At 37.1% G+C, this 19142-nt stretch overlaps 1 protein-coding gene across 1 annotated transcript; it reads left to right on the forward strand.

Moving 5' to 3' along the window:
• The first annotated feature begins 2730 nt into the window (after nt 1-2730).
• Nucleotides 2731-13800, forward strand: LOC134663078 (uncharacterized). The gene is made up of 6 exons (XM_063519398.1): nt 2731-3036; nt 4107-4229; nt 6465-6597; nt 7098-7190; nt 8081-8216; nt 13631-13800. The coding sequence occupies exons 1-6, from the start codon at nt 2821-2823 to the stop codon at nt 13797-13799; spliced, it is 870 nt and encodes a 289-aa protein (XP_063375468.1). The 5' UTR covers nt 2731-2820; the 3' UTR covers nt 13800.
• The last annotated feature ends 5342 nt before the right edge of the window (nt 13801-19142 follow it).

The following is a 19142-nucleotide window of genomic DNA, read 5'->3' on the forward strand; positions in this document are numbered from 1 at the left end:
GCCTATATTAATATATATGTACCTACCATAATTATGGTGAACCTTATTATAAGTAGTAGTAGTACACTTTATTGCACAAAACATTTGAAATTATATTAAATTATTATAAATTATTGGGTTCAAATCCTGGCTCGTACCAATGAGTTTTTCGGAACTTATGTACGATGTACGAAATATCATTTGATATTTACCACTAGCTTTTCGGTGAAGGAAAAACATCGTGAGGAAACCTGCATACATTTGCGAAGAAATTCAAAGGTGTATGTGAAGTCCCCAATCCGCATTGGGCTAGCGTGGGGACTATAGCCCGAGCCCTCTCGCGCATGAGAGGAGGCCTGTGCCCAGCAGTGGGACGTATATAGGCTCAAATTATTATTATTATTATTAAATTATCTTTGGTATATGATATGACACTATTTACTAAACTGCGCGTTTTCCCAGAGATAAGACCTATAGGTAGATCGATTTTTCGCCCCCGAAAACTCCCATACCTAAGTATAGCAAATTTCATCGAAATCGTTAGAGCCGTTTCTTAAATCTCCGAAATATATAAATAAATATATATGCAAGAATTGCTCGATTAAAGGTATAGGGTAGTGGCAGAGTACCGAGCATACCACCTCGGCTCACCGGGGTCTCTCCCAGAAGTCGTCGGCAACGTCAAGGGTCTGCTAGGCCTCTTGGTAGAGTTATGTTGGCAATATATGGAAACCAAGCCCGCGAGAACCTATATAAAGGTATAGGTAAGATACATAATTTACCAACGTTCTTATCAAATTAAAAGATCGCACTCAATAAGGGTTCAAAGAGGCGTGCGCTTTAGGTAATTTAGCAAAAGCTTCAGATCCAAAGGGCTCTCGAGTGTTACTACGTGATCAGTTTACGATATCTAAAAACCGGCCAAGTGCGAGTCACTCGAGCACGAAGGGTTCCGTACCATTACGCAACGGCAATAAATCATGTTTGTTGTACGGGAGCCCCACTTAAATATTTATTTTATGTGTTTTAAGTAGGTATTTGTTGTTATAGCGACAACAGAAATCTTCAGTGAAAATTTCAACTTCTACCTACGGTTCATGAGGTTTGTCTGTTTTCGATGTATTTAGTGATAGGTTTCTTTCATTGCATTTGCAACACCTACTGACATATGTAAATTTATTAATTTCCGCTACCCAAAGGTTGTCTGGAAGAGATCGCTTTTTAGCGATAAGACCGCCTGTTGTTTACCTCTGTTTCTGTTTTATTTGTATTGTCTTCTTTTATTGAGGTGTGCAATAAAGAGTACATATTTGTATTGTATTGTATTGTATTGTACAGCCTGGTGACAGACAGACCGACAAAGGAGTCTTAGTAATAGGGGTCCCGTTTTTACCCTTTGGGTATGGAACCCTAAAAACGTATACTTAACTGCTTGAAAGCGCCATAGAAAATCCTTACTGAGAAGTTTGATTGAACATTATTTAAAGGCTTCGTCACACTGCACAGGAGCGTTTTCTAGGCGGGGCGTGAGCGTTTTATATGTAAAAGCGGCGCGCCCCGCTCACGCGCTGGCCGGAAAACGCACCTGTGTGACGAAGCCTTAAGAGTTAACCGGACGAACTGTGTGACGAAGCCTTAAGAGTTAACCGGACGAAGTCACGTGACCTTTCCATACAAACGGACTAAACGGAGTCTCCATTTTCCTATCATCAAAATCATAGAAAGGCTGCAAAAGCCTTTAATTTAAGCACTTTTATTTTAAAAGAAACCATTTCAGATATTGTCATTTTCTCCTCTATTTTACTTCCATTATGGCGTTTTCTATAAATAATCTAATCATTAACCTTTTGGAAGCCAATGACCGATATATCCGCACCGTAGGTTCAACGCCAAAAACCGATTAATCGGCCACAGACCACAGAGCAACATCGACCTACGTGCATATAGGTACATAAAGTTCAACTTGTTTTGACACTTCAATGATGTGGCGTCTGAGTGACAGCTTTTGTGTTTGACACGGCGTGGAAAAGGTTAATAGGTATAGTTCTGTTTAAGTATATTGCATTAACTTCTAACTGCGATTTCATGATTATTTCTTTGATAAGAATCCCATGTTTTTTCTATTCCATAAAAATCATAGCTCAATATCGATTCTAATGGAAAAATAACTATACTTACTCTCAATAAAAGCCTTCACGGGCAGTGTATTTTTCTCTAAGAATAAAAGTTAGCTCCCAGGAGAAGGTTAGGTTAGGTGTTCTAGAAGTGTACTAACGACACATAGCTTACCATTGATATACCTTATACCGTTGCAACAAGGTCTACAAATTATCAATCTACCATGTCAACAATGTACGTATTTCTTCAGCAAACAAAGTGACAAGAAAATATGAAGTTGGTTGCAGCTTTCTTCTCGAGCTTGATTAAAACTAGAAAATAGCGTTACATTTTACACGCAGCAGTATTTTATATTTTATTATGTAACTATAAACACAAGCCTTGCTATGTTTTTAGCAATGGGTGGCAAGTATTTGAGACTTTGTAACTAGTTTATTATGTAGGTATCTTTAGGAAGAGAAAAGTGGCCTTTAGAGTCTAGGCAGTTTAGAAATGGCTAAACTAATAAAGGGTCACTCAAACTTTATAGGAAAACTTTATCGCACTTCAAACCTATTTTTCCTACGTCACATTTTACCTAAAAAAACTAACTATAAGTAAACCTTTCAAAAATCGAACTTTCAAATCAGTGTCAAAATTTCAGTTAACAATGTAAAGACTACGAAAAATAAACACTCACCAACATCCCACATTTTAGCAATCAACACCAATAGCACCATCAAAATGCAATTGCTGCACGACCACCCGACTTTAGCCGTGAGGAATCAGAAGGATTCCGATTCAGAGGTGAAGGAGAGGAGGTCCTCGAACGCTTCGCTGATGAACCCTGTGGCCAGTGGGGACAACGTGACCATGGGGTTGCCCTCGGCGCACAGGCTCAAAGAAGAGCTGCCGCCACTGCCACCTTTAGTGCCGTGCTGCGAGGGAAAAGAACTCCAGGTAGGTACCTTACATGATCGACTTTTGCTTTCTTCTAGGCGAAGTGATGATGAGATGCTTTATCAATCATCAATCATAAATGTAACTCCAGAGAATTACTTAATACACTTGATAATCCAAATGAGATTATCGAATATTAGGGTTATACCAAAGATCTTCCTGTGATCCGCCATGCTATCTGGTGCCTTTGATTTTGCCCTGCATTTACTGATCGTCATTTTGTGTCGCCTCGGCGACCAAAGGTCACCTCAACTGTTTTCAGTCTGATCTTTTCAGTTACTAATGCTAGTTGCTAAGAAATAGATTCTGCGTACATATTTCAAAAGAGATATGGCATTTTGTACCTGTTAGAATATTAGTGTAATATACGGGTCAATTTGTATCCGATAAAATGTATTGAAAGCGGACACTGATTAAATTCGGGCTTCATTCATAGCATCATATCCCAAATTTGTATTAGGATGACTTGTCGCATATAATAGTGATATTAGCTGACGAGTTCTTTGAATGGAATGCTTGTTTTGCTATAGGATTAAATTTTAAAAAGGTACTACTTAGATAAATATGTTTTTTTATCCTTTCTCTCATTACCCATTGAAATCAGTGTAGAATATTGCATTTTATTCTTTAGTAATTTGATGAAACTTAATTAGAGTTGATTCTTCACGTTAGCTAGTAAAAAAATTCATTTTGAGAACTCAAATCTGCGAGTTTACGATCCTAACGTGCAACGCAACACCGGCTGCCATAAAATTCCAAATGTTACAACCAGCGTGAGCACAGACTCACAGAGGTGTCTTGTCTACGCAATCCATTGGAGTAGAACATGACGAATCTCCCTTCTTTTTGTGGTAGGTATACTTCTAAATCAGAAAGATTCGTTAAAAAAGTCACCGAAAAGCTCGTAAAATTAAATAAATGTCGTCACATAACTCGTAGCATCTGGTCGAGTCTGACTTAAAATATTATAGCGGTCAGTTTAGCACTCGAAACTTGTTGCAATAATTAGTTCAGGCCATATAGTTTAATAGCGTTTCGATTAGTCTAAGATAAACAGTATAATATTTCAGATAAACGAGGACCTGGTGCGCAGCGGTCTGTCAGCCATCTCCGTCAAGCATGAAAACGTCATCCACTGCCTCAGCTCTTCAACAGCCTGTGAGAGGATCCAGCTGACGCCGGGGATCGTGAAGGTGCTTGATTGTCGGTAGACCTAAGGATCAGCCATCTCCGTCATGAGAACGTCATCCACTGCCTCAGCTCTTCAACAGCCTGTGAGAGGATCCAGCTGACGACGGGGATCGTGAAGGTACTTGATCATCGGTAGACCTAAGGATCAGCCATCTCCGTCATGAGAACGTCATCCACTGCATCAGCTCTTCAACAGCCTGTGAGAGGATCCAGCTGACGCCAGGGATCGTGAAGGTAATTTTTTATAGGTAGACATAGAATCAGCTATCTCCGTCATGAGAACGTCATCCACTGCCTCAGCTCTTCAACAGCCTGTGAGAGGATCCAGCTGACGACGGGGATCGTGAAGGTACTTGATCATCGATAGACCTAAGGATCAGCCATCTCCGTCATGAGAACGTCATTCACTGCCTCAGCTCTTCAACAGCCTGTGAGAGGATCCAGCTGACGCCGGGGATCGTGAACACAGAACATATTAAAGAGGTTAGAATGGCTATCGCGCGCAGTTAGTATCGGAACCGGTGTCGCCGCTCGTTCCTCTCCACATTTACTAGCACTCGCGCAACGGTAGTAAAAACTTGTGTGCGTGGTGAATGGATACGCCTCCTTTAGACAGATTTGATGTCTGGCTTCTTAATCTAAAGGTTATTGTGGCGCCAAAGGCATGTTTACGTTTTTCGGTCAGCGCGGGCGAGTATTAGCATGCGAGCGTTTGCTCATAACCGGCGGCGACACGTACCCTGCTCGCATCGCCATTCTACTTGTTCTGTGATCGTGAAGGTGCTTGATTGTCGGTAGACCTAAGGATCAGCCATCTCCGTCATTTGAACTTCATCTACTGCCTCAGCTCTTCCAAAGTCTGTGAGAGGATCCAGCTTAGGCCGGGGATCGTGAAGGTACTTGTACCACCTTATCACTTTCAAATGAGATTTAAGAATAGTTAGTTAACATTTTTAGCGCCATACTGCAACAACATGCAAAAACAATACTTATACTATACTATAAGTACGCCAAGACCACGGGCGCAAGCGTGCCAATAAACCTTAGGTACTTGTAGGTAATTGTGGCCACTGAAGGTATCAAGGTACAAATATTTACAATGACATTGGGTGTTCTTGTCGCGCATAAGATCAATTGTGTTTCTATGGGCATAAATGCACTCTTGAATTGTTATCTTTCGTCAATAATTTGTTGCCTAATAAATAATACGACTGACTCGACTGAGTTTTTCAGAGTATGTACTATTGATAATCGATTTGCCAGTATTCCTACAATCGAGAAAAGATCAAAAGGTACTACAATGTCTAAACAAATAAATCATCCAAACTGTTTACCGATAAAATGCTTTTTAATCTCCTTGATGTAAACTCCTGTATCTCATCTCCATACATTACAACGAGATATCGGCCGAGTTAAAGTATAAAACTTGGCAACAAAGCAACAATGAGATACAAAGCCATTGTACCGCGATCCGCGAGGCTTAAACACGGAGCTTTTATGCGATTTTTACGAATATTTATAAATATGAATAAGTAGATTACAATAAAATAAATGAATAAAACTGACGAGTATGGATGCCTATTGTAATAAAATGAGTCGGTAAAAAAATGAATAGGTAAATTCTTCACAAATTGATTTCATTTTGACATGATTCACGGTGCATCTCTTCTCTTGTAATATTGGTACAAAAGAGTGGCGAAAATTAGATCAATATACAACGATCAAATATGCACGGTTATTTTTACACAAAGCTAGATACCTACAGAATGGAACTATATCTAGTAGATAATAATTTCATCTTAGAAACTTTGAGACCGATTTATGATCATAAGAGACATAATTCTATATCTAAAAATAAACTCACAAAACCTTTCAATTCCCGGAGAAACTTCATTAATTAGCAAAGTATACATTTATTTACTAGCTAAGACAATCTATTAAGGCTTCGGCACACAGGTGCGTTTTCCGGGCGCGGCGTGAGCGTTTTGTATGTAAAAGCGGCGCGCTCCGCTCACGACGCGCCCGGAAAACGCGCCTGTGTGACGAAGCCTTTATACGTTCTAAATATATATGGGCCTTGTTGTCTGATTTAAATTTTTTAATAAAATAAATGAATAAATAATATATTCTCAATGTAAGGCGAATATTCTGGTAATATTCTCAAAAGGTTTATTCTAGGACATGGATATAATATCCATAATACATACAATATAGGGTAAATAACCCTATTTTTTCAGCGCCGCAACTCGTACCGCTGTCTCCACCGTCCGGACTTAAAGCGGGTGCCGTATATCGGCCGGATGACGCCGGACGAACTGGAGTCCCTATTTAGGGGACATGCGGACTTCCCGGCCTGGTCGCAGAGGAACGGTTAGTACCGTATGTTTATTTTAAACATTATTGCACAATAAATACATGAAAGTACAAATGGCTGACTTAATGCTGAAACATTCTGCCTGAAACACAGGGAATCCTATAGTTCAAGCATTTGTAAACCACTTGTCTCTATAAATTGTTAGTTTTTAAGAGCAACCACTGTACTACATATACATACTATTCTCAATAAATTATTTATATTTGTATTCTTTACCAACTGGTCAGAGTAAACATGGGATAACCGACAGATTGAGTTGGTTGGAGATTGATTGGATTACTCGTAGTTGGTGGCGTTGGTATTTTATGGGAGTATGATGTGCTGTATTGGCTATGTGTGCACTGTGCAACAGTGGCTCTCGCTTGTCGGCCATGGGACATCATAACCGCCTTAAGATTCGCGCACGAGTGTGGAGGAGGATGTAGGTACTATTACACTAATGATCAAAATTAGGTACCGACGAATGCCTACAATAATTTGTGTAGATATTTTGCAGATAACCAAGACAAAACGCCAAGAGTAACGTTACCGCCCGACGAAAATATTCTCAACCGAGACCTAAGGACAAAAGAACCTACTATGGCTGATGGTAAGTCACCCAGGTGTACCTATGTACAGTCAACAAGGCTGTTAGCTTGCACCCTTGCATATACACAAAATACGCTGTGCCGCAGTGAGCTCTGTGACCAAAAAGTGTAGTGCGACTAAGAGCATCAATTATCAAGACCTCCCACTTACAAAACTTTTTCTGTAGTTTGGCTTCTCTATCAGTCACAGATTTTGGTCGTAGGCAATACTTCACTTTAAGCAGGTATATTCGAATGGTAAGTAAATGGGTAGACTCTGACCTGACCACGCACTCTAGATAGGTTACCATCTGCAATGATATCCTCCACAACGACAAATGTGACTCTACAAATAAGATTGCGTCAGATATTTTTTACGCGACGAAAAGTGGTCATTTTCATGTATGGTCCCAAACCGCTCATTTCCTTCCTTCATTTACCTACGTCCTAATATAGAAACAGCATTAGGTAGCTCAAAAGAAATTATCCCGAATTTTCTTTTCCATTTCTCGAAGTTAATGAATGGCCGACAGCTCAAAGGGAATGATTAATTATGTCGTTACCCACCGTCCTTTATGAGATGAGCCTTATTAATTATACCTAGGACTTTGCACTTCATTATATCTATAGTGCCTAATAAGCACCTAGTAGGTACCCCTCCATTAGGCTAAGAGAGAAAACACGTATGATTCGGCAGAAAGCAAAATTTACGAGGTGTTTGTTGATAAATTAAGAGCGCCTTACCTACTTGACGCATCCATACCACCTGTACACGTATTAATTAAAACAAATTGACGTGTATAAGTGCCCTTTTAGCTTATTTCCTAAATAAATATTTGAGTCTCCTTCCACTTTGCCCGGCATGCTACGTCTCTTTAGAGACATTTTATAACATAATTAATTTACCTTTCAGAAAATGGCTTAGTACTTCACCCGATCCCCGAGATTAGATCGGGGGCGGAGGATGTTCCGGTCGGCATGCGATTGCATGGAGCTCGTGCGCGACTATACACGTCAGTACAGGCGGTCAGAGCGGGGGATCAGCGCGAGTGAGTTCGTCATTTTGTACCTTAAGGCCGTGCATCGAAAAATAACAGGATCTTAGAAAGGTGGCAGTGGCTAGCCCCGGAAACAAACAGTAGTGATTTTCGGATATATGTTTCTTGACTATATGATAAGAGATTTCGCAGTAGTCGAAACACGAATGCTTAAAATTTTCTCGATAGAAAATAAATCCAAACTTACGTGTTCATTTTTCGATTTTAGCTTCGTGCAACTAGAAAACACATCCATATCCAGCACAACCCACCTTACAGCAAAGGTTTTCATCTCGTCTTAACTTTCAAAGAACTAAATATTAACTTATTATCCTTTACCGATGTATTTATTATCGATTTTTGATTTTATGAATTCAACAGCAAACGCCCATTTTACGCAGTTCGGTTTCTCTTTCTGTCATGCGTCAAAGTCATAAATGCATCCTTTATGCCAGTAATGTTAGATGGCCGTCGTGCCTCAAAGAGGTAAGACCTATGTCACTTCGCGCAGCGCTCCGAATTACGTAAAATTTTAATATCCAATAAACGTTGAGTCGTAACTCCATTGAGTAGTAACGGAATCGGAGGTAAACCTATGATGGTGCCTTCTTACAGGCCTATACGTTACGCATGTGTGCGTGTTTGCTTAGCTACGTCATGCTACGTCGAAATCTATACTCTTTGTCAGTTACAACGGGTTAGGAAATTTCGACAGATATTGAAATGTATCGGTAGCTGTTTGGTATTTAACCATCAGAATCTAACCGTAACTTTTTGCTTTATTTTTGTTTGTAAATAAAATATCTATAAGAATATATTTTTTGCTGTTTTTATATTGTAATGATAAAAATAAATCTAGTATGTTTCATGCTCAAATAATTTAAAATAATTGAATAAATATTAAAAACTAATTAATATTATTCGTTTTAATTATTATATTATTAAGTTTGTTTGAATAAAATATTTTATTTCAATAATACGAAAAGTTATTATATTTAAGTACCACTAAAAAAGGTCCCTACTTACAAAAACTCACTTGCACGGGCCGGGGTTCGAACCCGTGACCTCCAGTTTGAAAGTCGCACGCCACTACAATTTTCACATAAGTAATTTACAATGACATGATACCGTGGAAAAAGTGAATATTACAATGTACTGTGTTACTATCATTTTATAGTTTATTTTGGCTTGACAAGGAGGAACGAGAAAAACGTGCAGAGCGAGAGGATTAAATCTTTCTGTCCCTTTCTTAAAGTAGCCAATCCTAATTATGACATCTGTTTTGATATTAATTATTTGAACATAATTTGTCGATGTTCTTTTTTATATCATCGAGAAAGATTTTTATTAAAAAAATGTGTTGAATTTATATGTTTTATTTATGTTTTTTTGGCATAAATTTCATTACTTTTGACAAATTTTGATTGTGATGACAAACGATTTGATGTGATGTGTGAAACGAACCCTGTGATCAACGATTTATCTAATAAAACTTCATTTAGTCGAAAAAAATAGTTGTCTACTACCGGGTGGAAAAAAATTATGGGCCCTGGAGGGAAAGTGCCTTAAAACCTTAAGTTTGCTCATTTTACTTAAATGAAACATTATTGTTTTTTTAAAGAAACAACTGCATTCAAAGATTTTTGAAGTGAAAACTTCTTTAGCGGTGCTAGGCACTTTTTGAGGTGGGGAAAAAATGATAAACTCGAGACAGCGTAAGGCGATCATGTGACCGTAAGGTTTAGATGGCATTTAAATCAATAAAGAAAAACTCAATGACATTACATGAAAAAGGTTATAATCTTGTACGGGCTGAAATACGAGGATCTCACAGTATTATAACTTTATATCACTCAAAATATAATTCAATAAAGCTACATCTTGATATTCTTGATGAAATCGCTAATAAAAGTGAACTCTAGTACTGGTGAATAAAACTCAAAATATCATGACCAAATATATTTAGATGCGAGGTCTGCAAGGTAACTTTACAATTTCTATTCGAATTTTAAACAATTAACGCTATAAATTTGAATTTCGAATTTTAAACAAGCTCACTGACCAGCAATTTCGGAACCAAAAGTTTTCAATAGAAAGGAGGATGGGTCAATTATACATAGTGCTGCAGACATTTTGGACTAGTCATTGAGTTTTCACTTCTGTCGGCACTCCCGGAATGCAACACGTTGTTTTTTTTTAAATTCGCTTAGTCGCGCCCGGGAATCGAACCTACTTTTTCCACACTGTATAAAAGAACACAAATGCTTTTCTTCTGGTAACTTAAATTTTCTATTTTGGTGATATGTCAATGTAATCAAATAATCTGAAAAAAAAAAATAATAACCAATTTATGAATTCCGTTTCTTCAGAAAAATGCGAAATGTACGTACAATTTTTAGGGATATCGTACTTTTCCCAGAGACAAATTTAGTTGGCTAAGACACATTTTCACTGATTTGGGGTCTGTACTAAAAATCTAACATAATATGATAAGGACTTAATCGTTTTAAGCTCAAGAGTGAGTTTTCCTAAAGCTTTTTCTAAAAATTATGTCTTTATTAACGTTAGAAGTGCACTGCAGCATGTCAAATGTATGCCAAAATGTCAAGGGAGAGAACAATAAATTAAGTTTAAATTTCACTTCCACTCATCAGCAAAGTGATATAAGTATATCAGCAGTTTAAAGTTATTTTAGATTACAAAATTAGCGCATAAAAAAATCAAAGTGCATAGAAAAAATGTCTCCTGAGTCATAATAAAATTGATGTCTCTTGGGTCACCAGAAAAGTCACCAGGGAGAACGATGACCCAAATCACATTTAAAAGAAAATGTAAATTTTGTGTACTACCTACGAACATTTTTCAAAAAACTATGTTTTTATAACATATTAGACCCAGGATAGATCTAATATCTCTTTTCGTACCCCGGATAAAATGGTCGGCTACTAAAAAAGTAACTGAAACGTTACGTTATTAGGTTCACGATGCCGCGTTGTACCCTTGCCTTCGTTGCGATATGTTTGGTAAGTCAGGAGACTTAAAAAATGAGCCATGATTTTGGGACATATTAACAAATATTTTTTTGAATATATATTAATTTTAGCGGACTTTAATAATTTACCAGTTAAATTAGATGTAAATACCTTTTTAGTTAATCGTTAATATGATATATTAGTAGCAGTAAAACACTTTATTGTACAAAAAGACACATAAAACATGAAAAAACACGCATCCTTCGTATATGGTAGAATATATTTTTCACACTTATAAGTAAAAACCAAAACCGATACGCGATTGGGATACGCTCTTTTTGTATGGGATAAAAAAAATTCTCCTGGGTCACCAAGAAAAATCGACATATTAAAATAATTCAGTTCGTTTTTAAGTTCTAGTCAGATTGACTTTTTGGTTATTTGAGATAAATTACAATAACGCTTAGATTTGAAAAATATGATTTTCTATTTTGTTGCGATCGACCCGGGTAATAAAAATACGGCGAATTTGAACTTTTGTTTGTTGTCGTTGTAAAATGTATTAAAAAATAATGTAGGCACCCCTGACAATTGAAATTCAAAATTATCCAGAAAAAGCGCCCAAGTGCGAGTCGGACTCGCCCATGAAGGGTTCCGTATTTAGGGGATTTATGACGTATTAAAAAAAAACTACTTACTAGATCTTGTTCAAACCAATTTTCGGTGGAAATTTGCATGGTAATGTACATCATATATTTTTTTTAGTTTTATCATTCTCTTATTTTAGAAGTTACAGGGGGGGGGACACACACATTTTACCACTTTGGAAGTGTCTCTCGCGCAAACTATTCAGTTTAGAAAAAAATGATGTTAGAAACCTCAATATCATTTTTGAAGACCTATCCATATAGATACCCCACACGTATGGGTTTGATGAAAAAAAAATTTTTGAATTTCAGTTGTTCTAAGTATGGGAAACCCCCAAAAAAATTTTTTTTTCTATTTTTGTGTGAAAATATAATGCAGTTCACAGAATACATCTACTCGTACTTACCAAGTTTCAACAGTATAGTTCTTATAGTTTCGGAAAAAAGTGGCTGTGACATACGGACGGACAGACGGACAGACAGACAGACAGACATGACGAATCTATAAGGGTTCCGTATTTTGCCATTTAGCTACGGAACCCTAAAAATGAGTGTTTCAAAAAGGCACCCTGTATTCATTACATACCTAAATAATCTCTTATTCAATAAAACATATAATTACTAAACACTGTGATTTATTTCAAATAAATGCAAATCGATCGGATAAAAGATATTAATACCTACCTATACAACAATGAATACGAGTACAGTCAGCTGCAATAATATGTTACACACCGAAGGCCGTTTTGCGGTAGATCATGTTAGATCTTATTTGTAGAGCCATAAGAGCGTGTCACATATTTTTGCGGCCGTCGAAGAGTAACATATTATTGCAGGTGACTGTACCTATGAAAAATTCAAGGGTTAAAAAGCATTTCAACCAAAGCATTTATAATAATAACGACTATGGACGCCTGCAACCCCAGGGGTATTGTAACCCCATAACAATAAGGTTGAAATTTGCATTTAGTGACCGCAAAGTCAGGTGAGCGTAATCAAGTAAATCTGTTTTAATCATCATATTTTATCAAAAATAATCTCTTTTCTGTTCTTGTGCTATTTTCTTATTATCAATACTCTTAACTTATATGCTATATACGCTGCTGCTTCTATGCTGTTAACATCTTCCAAAACAACAATAAATATTCAGGTTTATTAATTAATTATTTTATTGTTTGCTATTATGAACAAGTAACAACGCCATCTGTTTCAATTTTTTCCGAATTTAAGTTTCTGGCCGACCGCAGCGACCGCGTATAATGGTAGTTAACTTCTGTAACGTTAGATGGTGCTAAAAGATCACACAAACTTCACGTGCGGCGCGAAGCGTTTCCATGTGTGCGTGTTAGCGGGGAGGGAAGAACTAGCGGGCGTGGTTTACGAAGCGCCAGACGCGGCTGCAGTAGGCCCTTAAACCTGGGGCATTAGAGTGAAAGTCCAGAGATCAGATCGGGGGCGGAGGATGTTCCGGTCGTCATGCGATTTCACGGGGCTCGTGCGCGACTATACACGTCAGTCTAGGCGGTCAGAGCGGGGGATCAGCGCGAGTGAGTTCAAGCCATTTTGTACCTTAAACCTGGGGCATTAGAGTGGAAGTCCAGAGATCAAATCGGGAGCAGAGGATGTTCCGGTCGGCATGCGATTGCACGGAGCTCGTGCGCGACTATACACGTCAGTACAGGCGGTCAGAACGGCGGATATTTTGACTTCACGAATTCCAAATTCAAGCTTTTAGAGCTGATGTCTTTTACGGCAATATAGAAACTCCTTCAACTTTCATACAACTAATAAAACCTCCTCTTTTCAGTAGTTGCGATTCAGTAAACGAAGCACTGGGCAGCAGCATACCTGAAGATGTGACGGAAGAAGAGGTCCAGCTCAAGGAGGAACTTCAGATCATACTCCCACCGAGGCCTGATGATGTCAACGCTGAATCGTCGACTACGAGCAACGTCACCTCTACCACTAATAGTTGAACGTAAATAATAGACTATTAAATAATACAGACATTGGGAATATTTAGACTTTGGGATTTGACAAACAATATGAACTAAGGACGAATAAGGATAAGCGAATAACATTAAAATATAAAGTACAAACAATATGGGAATTGAGAAACTTATTTTGAAGCAATTTGTGAAACAACTCATCTTCAAATGTATAAAGTAAAAACCAAATGATTAGGCGAGGAAGTTTAAAATATAAAGTATACATATGAGAATCTCAAAAAAGTTTGGGGGAGGATTTGTCAAACAACATAATAAGAAGAGAAAGTATTAAATAATTCATCAGTGTAAAAGTGTAAATTATTAACGACAAGGGAATCGAGAAACTTTGGGAAACGATTTTAGAAATAACAACTCAAAATACCTATATTAAGTTAAGAAATATAATGTGAAGATGGGAAAATACTGAACAACTGATTAGTGGCAAAAATTACGAATATTTGATAACGCAACAAACCAAACGTGAAAATTTACAATAAGACTTGAGTTTTATAACCAGAACATAATTACACAACCAATAATTACTATTATCAAAGAACAGAAAGAAAAAACTAAAGGATCTAAACCAAAGAAAGCACGGAAGGTAAATTCTATTGTCATTTGACGTGGCAAAATAGAAAAATCTAAAATTGTAAGACATGATATGAGCATCTGCTACTTTTGAAAGTTCCAAATCGAGACTAGCATTATGGCAAACATAATAGCCAAATATAACCTGTTAAGGGTCCTCAAACGCTGTCGTTTAGACCTAAAGCGCTACAAGATAGGGACCAAGATACGTTTGAGATTGGTTAAGATAGGCCAAACTTTGAGAAGCGCGGCGGTAGTAGGTGCCATGTACGTTGGCTGGATTCTATTTGACCTGATTATATGACTAGAAGACATTTTTGCGTTTTATTTTCTCGTTATCCTGTGACAAGGGTCTTAAATTCAAAGCCACACAGGTCAACAGGTGCAAAATATGACTGAATGTCGCCATACTCTGCCTCTGCATTGTGATTCTCTAGATCGCAGTTTAACATCTGCTTATGTTACACATATATTAAATATTCGCGACATAGGTACTGTCACGCACGCTTACTTGCGAGTTGGAGAGACATTCTTATCATTCTGTCAGTCATTTCATCCCGGGTAATAACTCAGTGGAAGGTAGATGTATCATGAAGCTTCGTCTTAGTCAGCTGCCGTTCCGTTAGTGGATCGATGAACTGTAGTTATTGGCCGGGAAGATCTTGATTATAATTTATAATATAGTTAATGAAACAAAATAGTCAAGTGTGAATTTATATTGAATAACTTTCTACAATATTATACAGCAAACTGTATTCATACCCACACTTTCCCTTCCCAGTATAACGCACCAATGCTATTCGGTTCAAATTTAAAGTAAATAATTTTATATTAAACTCAATTTATACATCACAAGTGCATTACAATTTACTAATTTAATTGCACTTTTCTTTAAAGCGAAACTTTTTGTGTACATTGTTATACGGTAATGATTTTCCGATATATTTGACCTAATTCATTTGATTATTCAGAGTTCTATGTGTGCCAAAGTCAACGGAAATCGTAATGAAAAGATACCACATTGTCGCTTGCCATAAGGACGCTTATTATATAGGTTATTCGTATAAAGATACAAGCAAATTACGTCTTTATGATAATTGGTAAGCGAAAAAGTGGTACCTGGTAGTGGTGTTTGAAATAGTCACAAATGGCAATTTATAATATTCCCAGAATCCTTTAAAATGTTAAGGAGAACTGGCATGAAATTGCAATGCTGTGATTGGTTTCTTTGACTTTTGCACTACATTAAAACGATACTCTTTTAGTGTAAATTTCGGCGCCAGAGTCGAAGTCACATACACATATATACACGCAATAGTTCACTTTATTACAATGTATTAAAGTTCATTTTATACTGAAACTGTCGTCTAGCGAACAACTTTATTCAATTCAACAAAAAGTACTGTTGTGTACCTATATGTATGTCTTGCATCTACTGATGTGCCGTCGGAAAGTATCCAAAATTACGAAATTACCACATGAAAAAATTTGAAACTTTCATATTTTTTATGGGAATCAAAGTTTTCAATGTCCATTATGAAAGCTTCACTTGTTTTTTCTGTATTTTTTTTCTCAAATCTCCTAGAACTTGTCTACCTTTCTGGAAACTTTTCGCAACTTGCACCTCAACTCTCGTGCCGATACCTATAGGTTAATATTTAGGCATGTATCAGTTCTAAAACATCTAGACCAGTCATTCTCAAAGTGTGTTACGCGGAACCCTAAGGTTCCGCGACACCCCTGCAGGGTTTCGCAAGAATTTAGAATAATTCAGAATAATAAAATAAGCATAATTATTATGCTTATTAATAAAAAAATACACTTCTAAAAACTATTGTTTTATTGTAGGGTTCTGTCAAGTATTTCGCTTTCCAAAAGGGTTCCGTCAAAAAAAAAGATTGAGAACCGCTGATCTAGACCGCAGGAACCAGTAACAGGCTACAATTCTCTAGGAACGTGCGTATTATCCAGATTTGGCCGCAATCATCTAAAAGCAAAGTTAAATATTGTCATGTCATTACTAGTTCAGAGTATTCACCGATTTTACTGGCATATGTAGGGCCAAGGAGGAAACAGTGGCTCAGCTCGAACAGTGGCTCAGTCGCCGCGTCGCGGTTGAAATTAGGTTGAGTGAGCCACTGTTCCCTCGTTGACCCTATGTATAATCGTATCACAAACAAAATAGAATGTAACAACAGTAGTAACAAAACTGTAAGAAAATGTCTGGTTTTCAAAAGTTAAGAACGATGGTTTTTTTTATGTAAGCACAAACATAGTTAATAAAATAGTACAGTCTAGTATTGCCTGTGAGTATCCAATACTCCCATGTTCTTAACTTTTAGAAAATATTTAGAAGAAATACTCTTAGTGCTAGAACTATAACTTTGCGGTCCGACAATTTTTTTTTTAATTTCATTAAATCGATTCAGTTAAGCGTGAAGAGGTAACAGTTATTTCGTATTTATAATATCAGTACACAGATGTAGTGCATGATTATTTTCCATCGTATTTTGACGGAAATGTACGAACCTGTCTTGCTATTTCAGTCAGTGTCGGTACAAAAAGTACTGAGTTTGACTGAAGTAGCACGACAAATACAAACGTTTCCGGGAAAATATGATGGAAAATAATTATGCACTACATCTGTAGCATAATTTCGAACAGTTTAATCGGTATCGATCGCGGACTTAGTGTGGCATCCATATTACCATTTCAACTTGATATGCCGCGGTGTGGCATCCAAAACGCCGATCACTGATTATTATATATTGAAACCCTAAATAGGGTTTCAATATTGCCGATTAAAATTATAATACTAGCACTGTAATTTAAACAATCCATAAGTTAAGATTTCGTGTTCAATCATAAGGCAAGAAACAAATAATCATAAATATGAGTAAATATGGAAATCTTGCCACGTTTCGACATCAGATGGTCCCGACATTATCCACGATACATTGAAAGCTACAAGCATACGTCGCGTTACAATTAAAGAAAATACTCGGAAATATGTGGGAACTATCGGGGTACTGATTTAATATTTGGTTATGTCGAGAGCCACTGTAGAATAATACAACAATATTAACAACAAAAAAGATTAGTTATAATATAAAAAATTCAAGAAAAAAAATAGAAATATCCTAATTTTCCAACAAAACGCCTGATTTTACTGAGGAGATATTTCATTTAACAAATTATAACTAAGTTTTGACGATGACATTATTTCTTCAAAATGCTAATGCCCCAATAATTCCCACGATTGTTAAATATAAAAATTATAAACAAAACTCAAGCAGACACAACATGATTAGTATAACTTAGTAACTTTTTAATTTCGTTATTGCCTATTAGTTTAATCCAAAGACAAACGAATATTAAGACGCCACGTTGAAATAGATGGCGCTAAACAACGCCATACATTTTGTGAAAACTTTGTCAAACGTTTGAGGGCGATAGCGCCATTTATTTCAGCTGTCAGGACTGCCGCTACAATTTTCTAATTATTACCTATTCATTGCACAGTTAATAAAGTACAAAAGGCGGACTTATACAACAACCACAAGGCATTCTCAACCAGTCAACCATCAGCCAAACAGATTTGGTGGTAATATAAGGAGTAATGCTGCAATCTTTTACCGCCAGAGGCAGCACTAGCACAAACCGTAAACCATATAGTAACTTTATGCCATAAACAGTTTTTTGACAAGTTTTCACAGATTATTTTTTACGAATACAAGTGGCGCCCCCTACGCAGAGTATTGCGTAATATTTTGAAAATACCCACTATGCGTGTCTTAATATTCGTTTGTCTATGGTTTACATTCATTTTATAGGACATTATATACAACCTACGGCAAATGGACCGGCCTAATCTACATTTAATACGAAAATGCGTTGATTTCTTCAGTTGTCATCTCCAAGAAATTTATTTATAATTCTTACACTAAGTGTAAGGCCTGAGTGGACGCTCGAGTTGGGCGTGCAGTGGGGCGGGGCGTGCGGCGTGCATGTTAAACAAATGCAAGCGTAAAGGAGCGGCCTTAGTGCACGCTGCCATAGAGAAAAAAATACATAGAGTGCTCACTCCAAACATCACTTTTAGTACCAAAAAGACTATTAGCATCTAGCATCGAGTAGCGGAACTATCAGTACTGCTACTTGACAATAGATGTCGCCACCGACCGGAAAGTCTTATGCTGTTGAGTCGTCTTACTTTCCGGTCGGTGCTACATCTATTGTCAAGTAGCAGTACTGATAGTTCCGCTACTCGATGCTAGATGTAGACACTAAAATTAATAGTCTGAACTGATGTATGGAGTGAGCAATCTATGTATTTTTTTTCTCTATGACGCTGCTCAAATCACTTGTGAGCTCGACGCCACGCTGCACGCCCCGCCGAACGCTCCGCTTCGAGCGTCCACTCAGGCCTTATAAAGGTTATCAGTTACTTTTTATACAAAATACACCAACATGAAATAATAAGATAAGATAATATTCGTTATGTACATACGTTGTGTAAAACATCAATATGTACATTGATTTACAACAAACTTGTGTTTATACCTTGACTGTTTTGGGTTAACATTAAATAGTGAAATTATACATTGGTTACAATTATCTTTTACAAACGATTTTCGAATGCTTCCCAGTAGTTACTACCAACTTTATAATTAGGCAAACAGTAAAGAATTTTCAATCCAAATCACCATACAATGTTTTTAATACTATGCACCAAGTGTTAAT

The sequence above is a fragment of the Cydia amplana genome, chromosome 4 (genome assembly GCF_948474715.1).
Source record: "Cydia amplana chromosome 4, ilCydAmpl1.1, whole genome shotgun sequence".
Taxonomy (NCBI): domain Eukaryota; kingdom Metazoa; phylum Arthropoda; class Insecta; order Lepidoptera; family Tortricidae; genus Cydia; species Cydia amplana.

Bases quoted from the DNA above. Each gene is read 5' to 3' on its own strand.
- LOC134663078 (XM_063519398.1), top strand. From the start codon at position 2,821: ATGCAATTGCTGCACGACCACCCGACTTTAGCCGTGAGGAATCAGAAG. The intron at 3,037-4,106 runs GTAGGTACCTTA...ATAATATTTCAG, and splicing joins GCGAGGGAAAAGAACTCCAG to ATAAACGAGGACCTGGTGCG. The intron at 6,598-7,097 runs GTTAGTACCGTA...GATATTTTGCAG, and splicing joins GGCCTGGTCGCAGAGGAACG to ATAACCAAGACAAAACGCCA.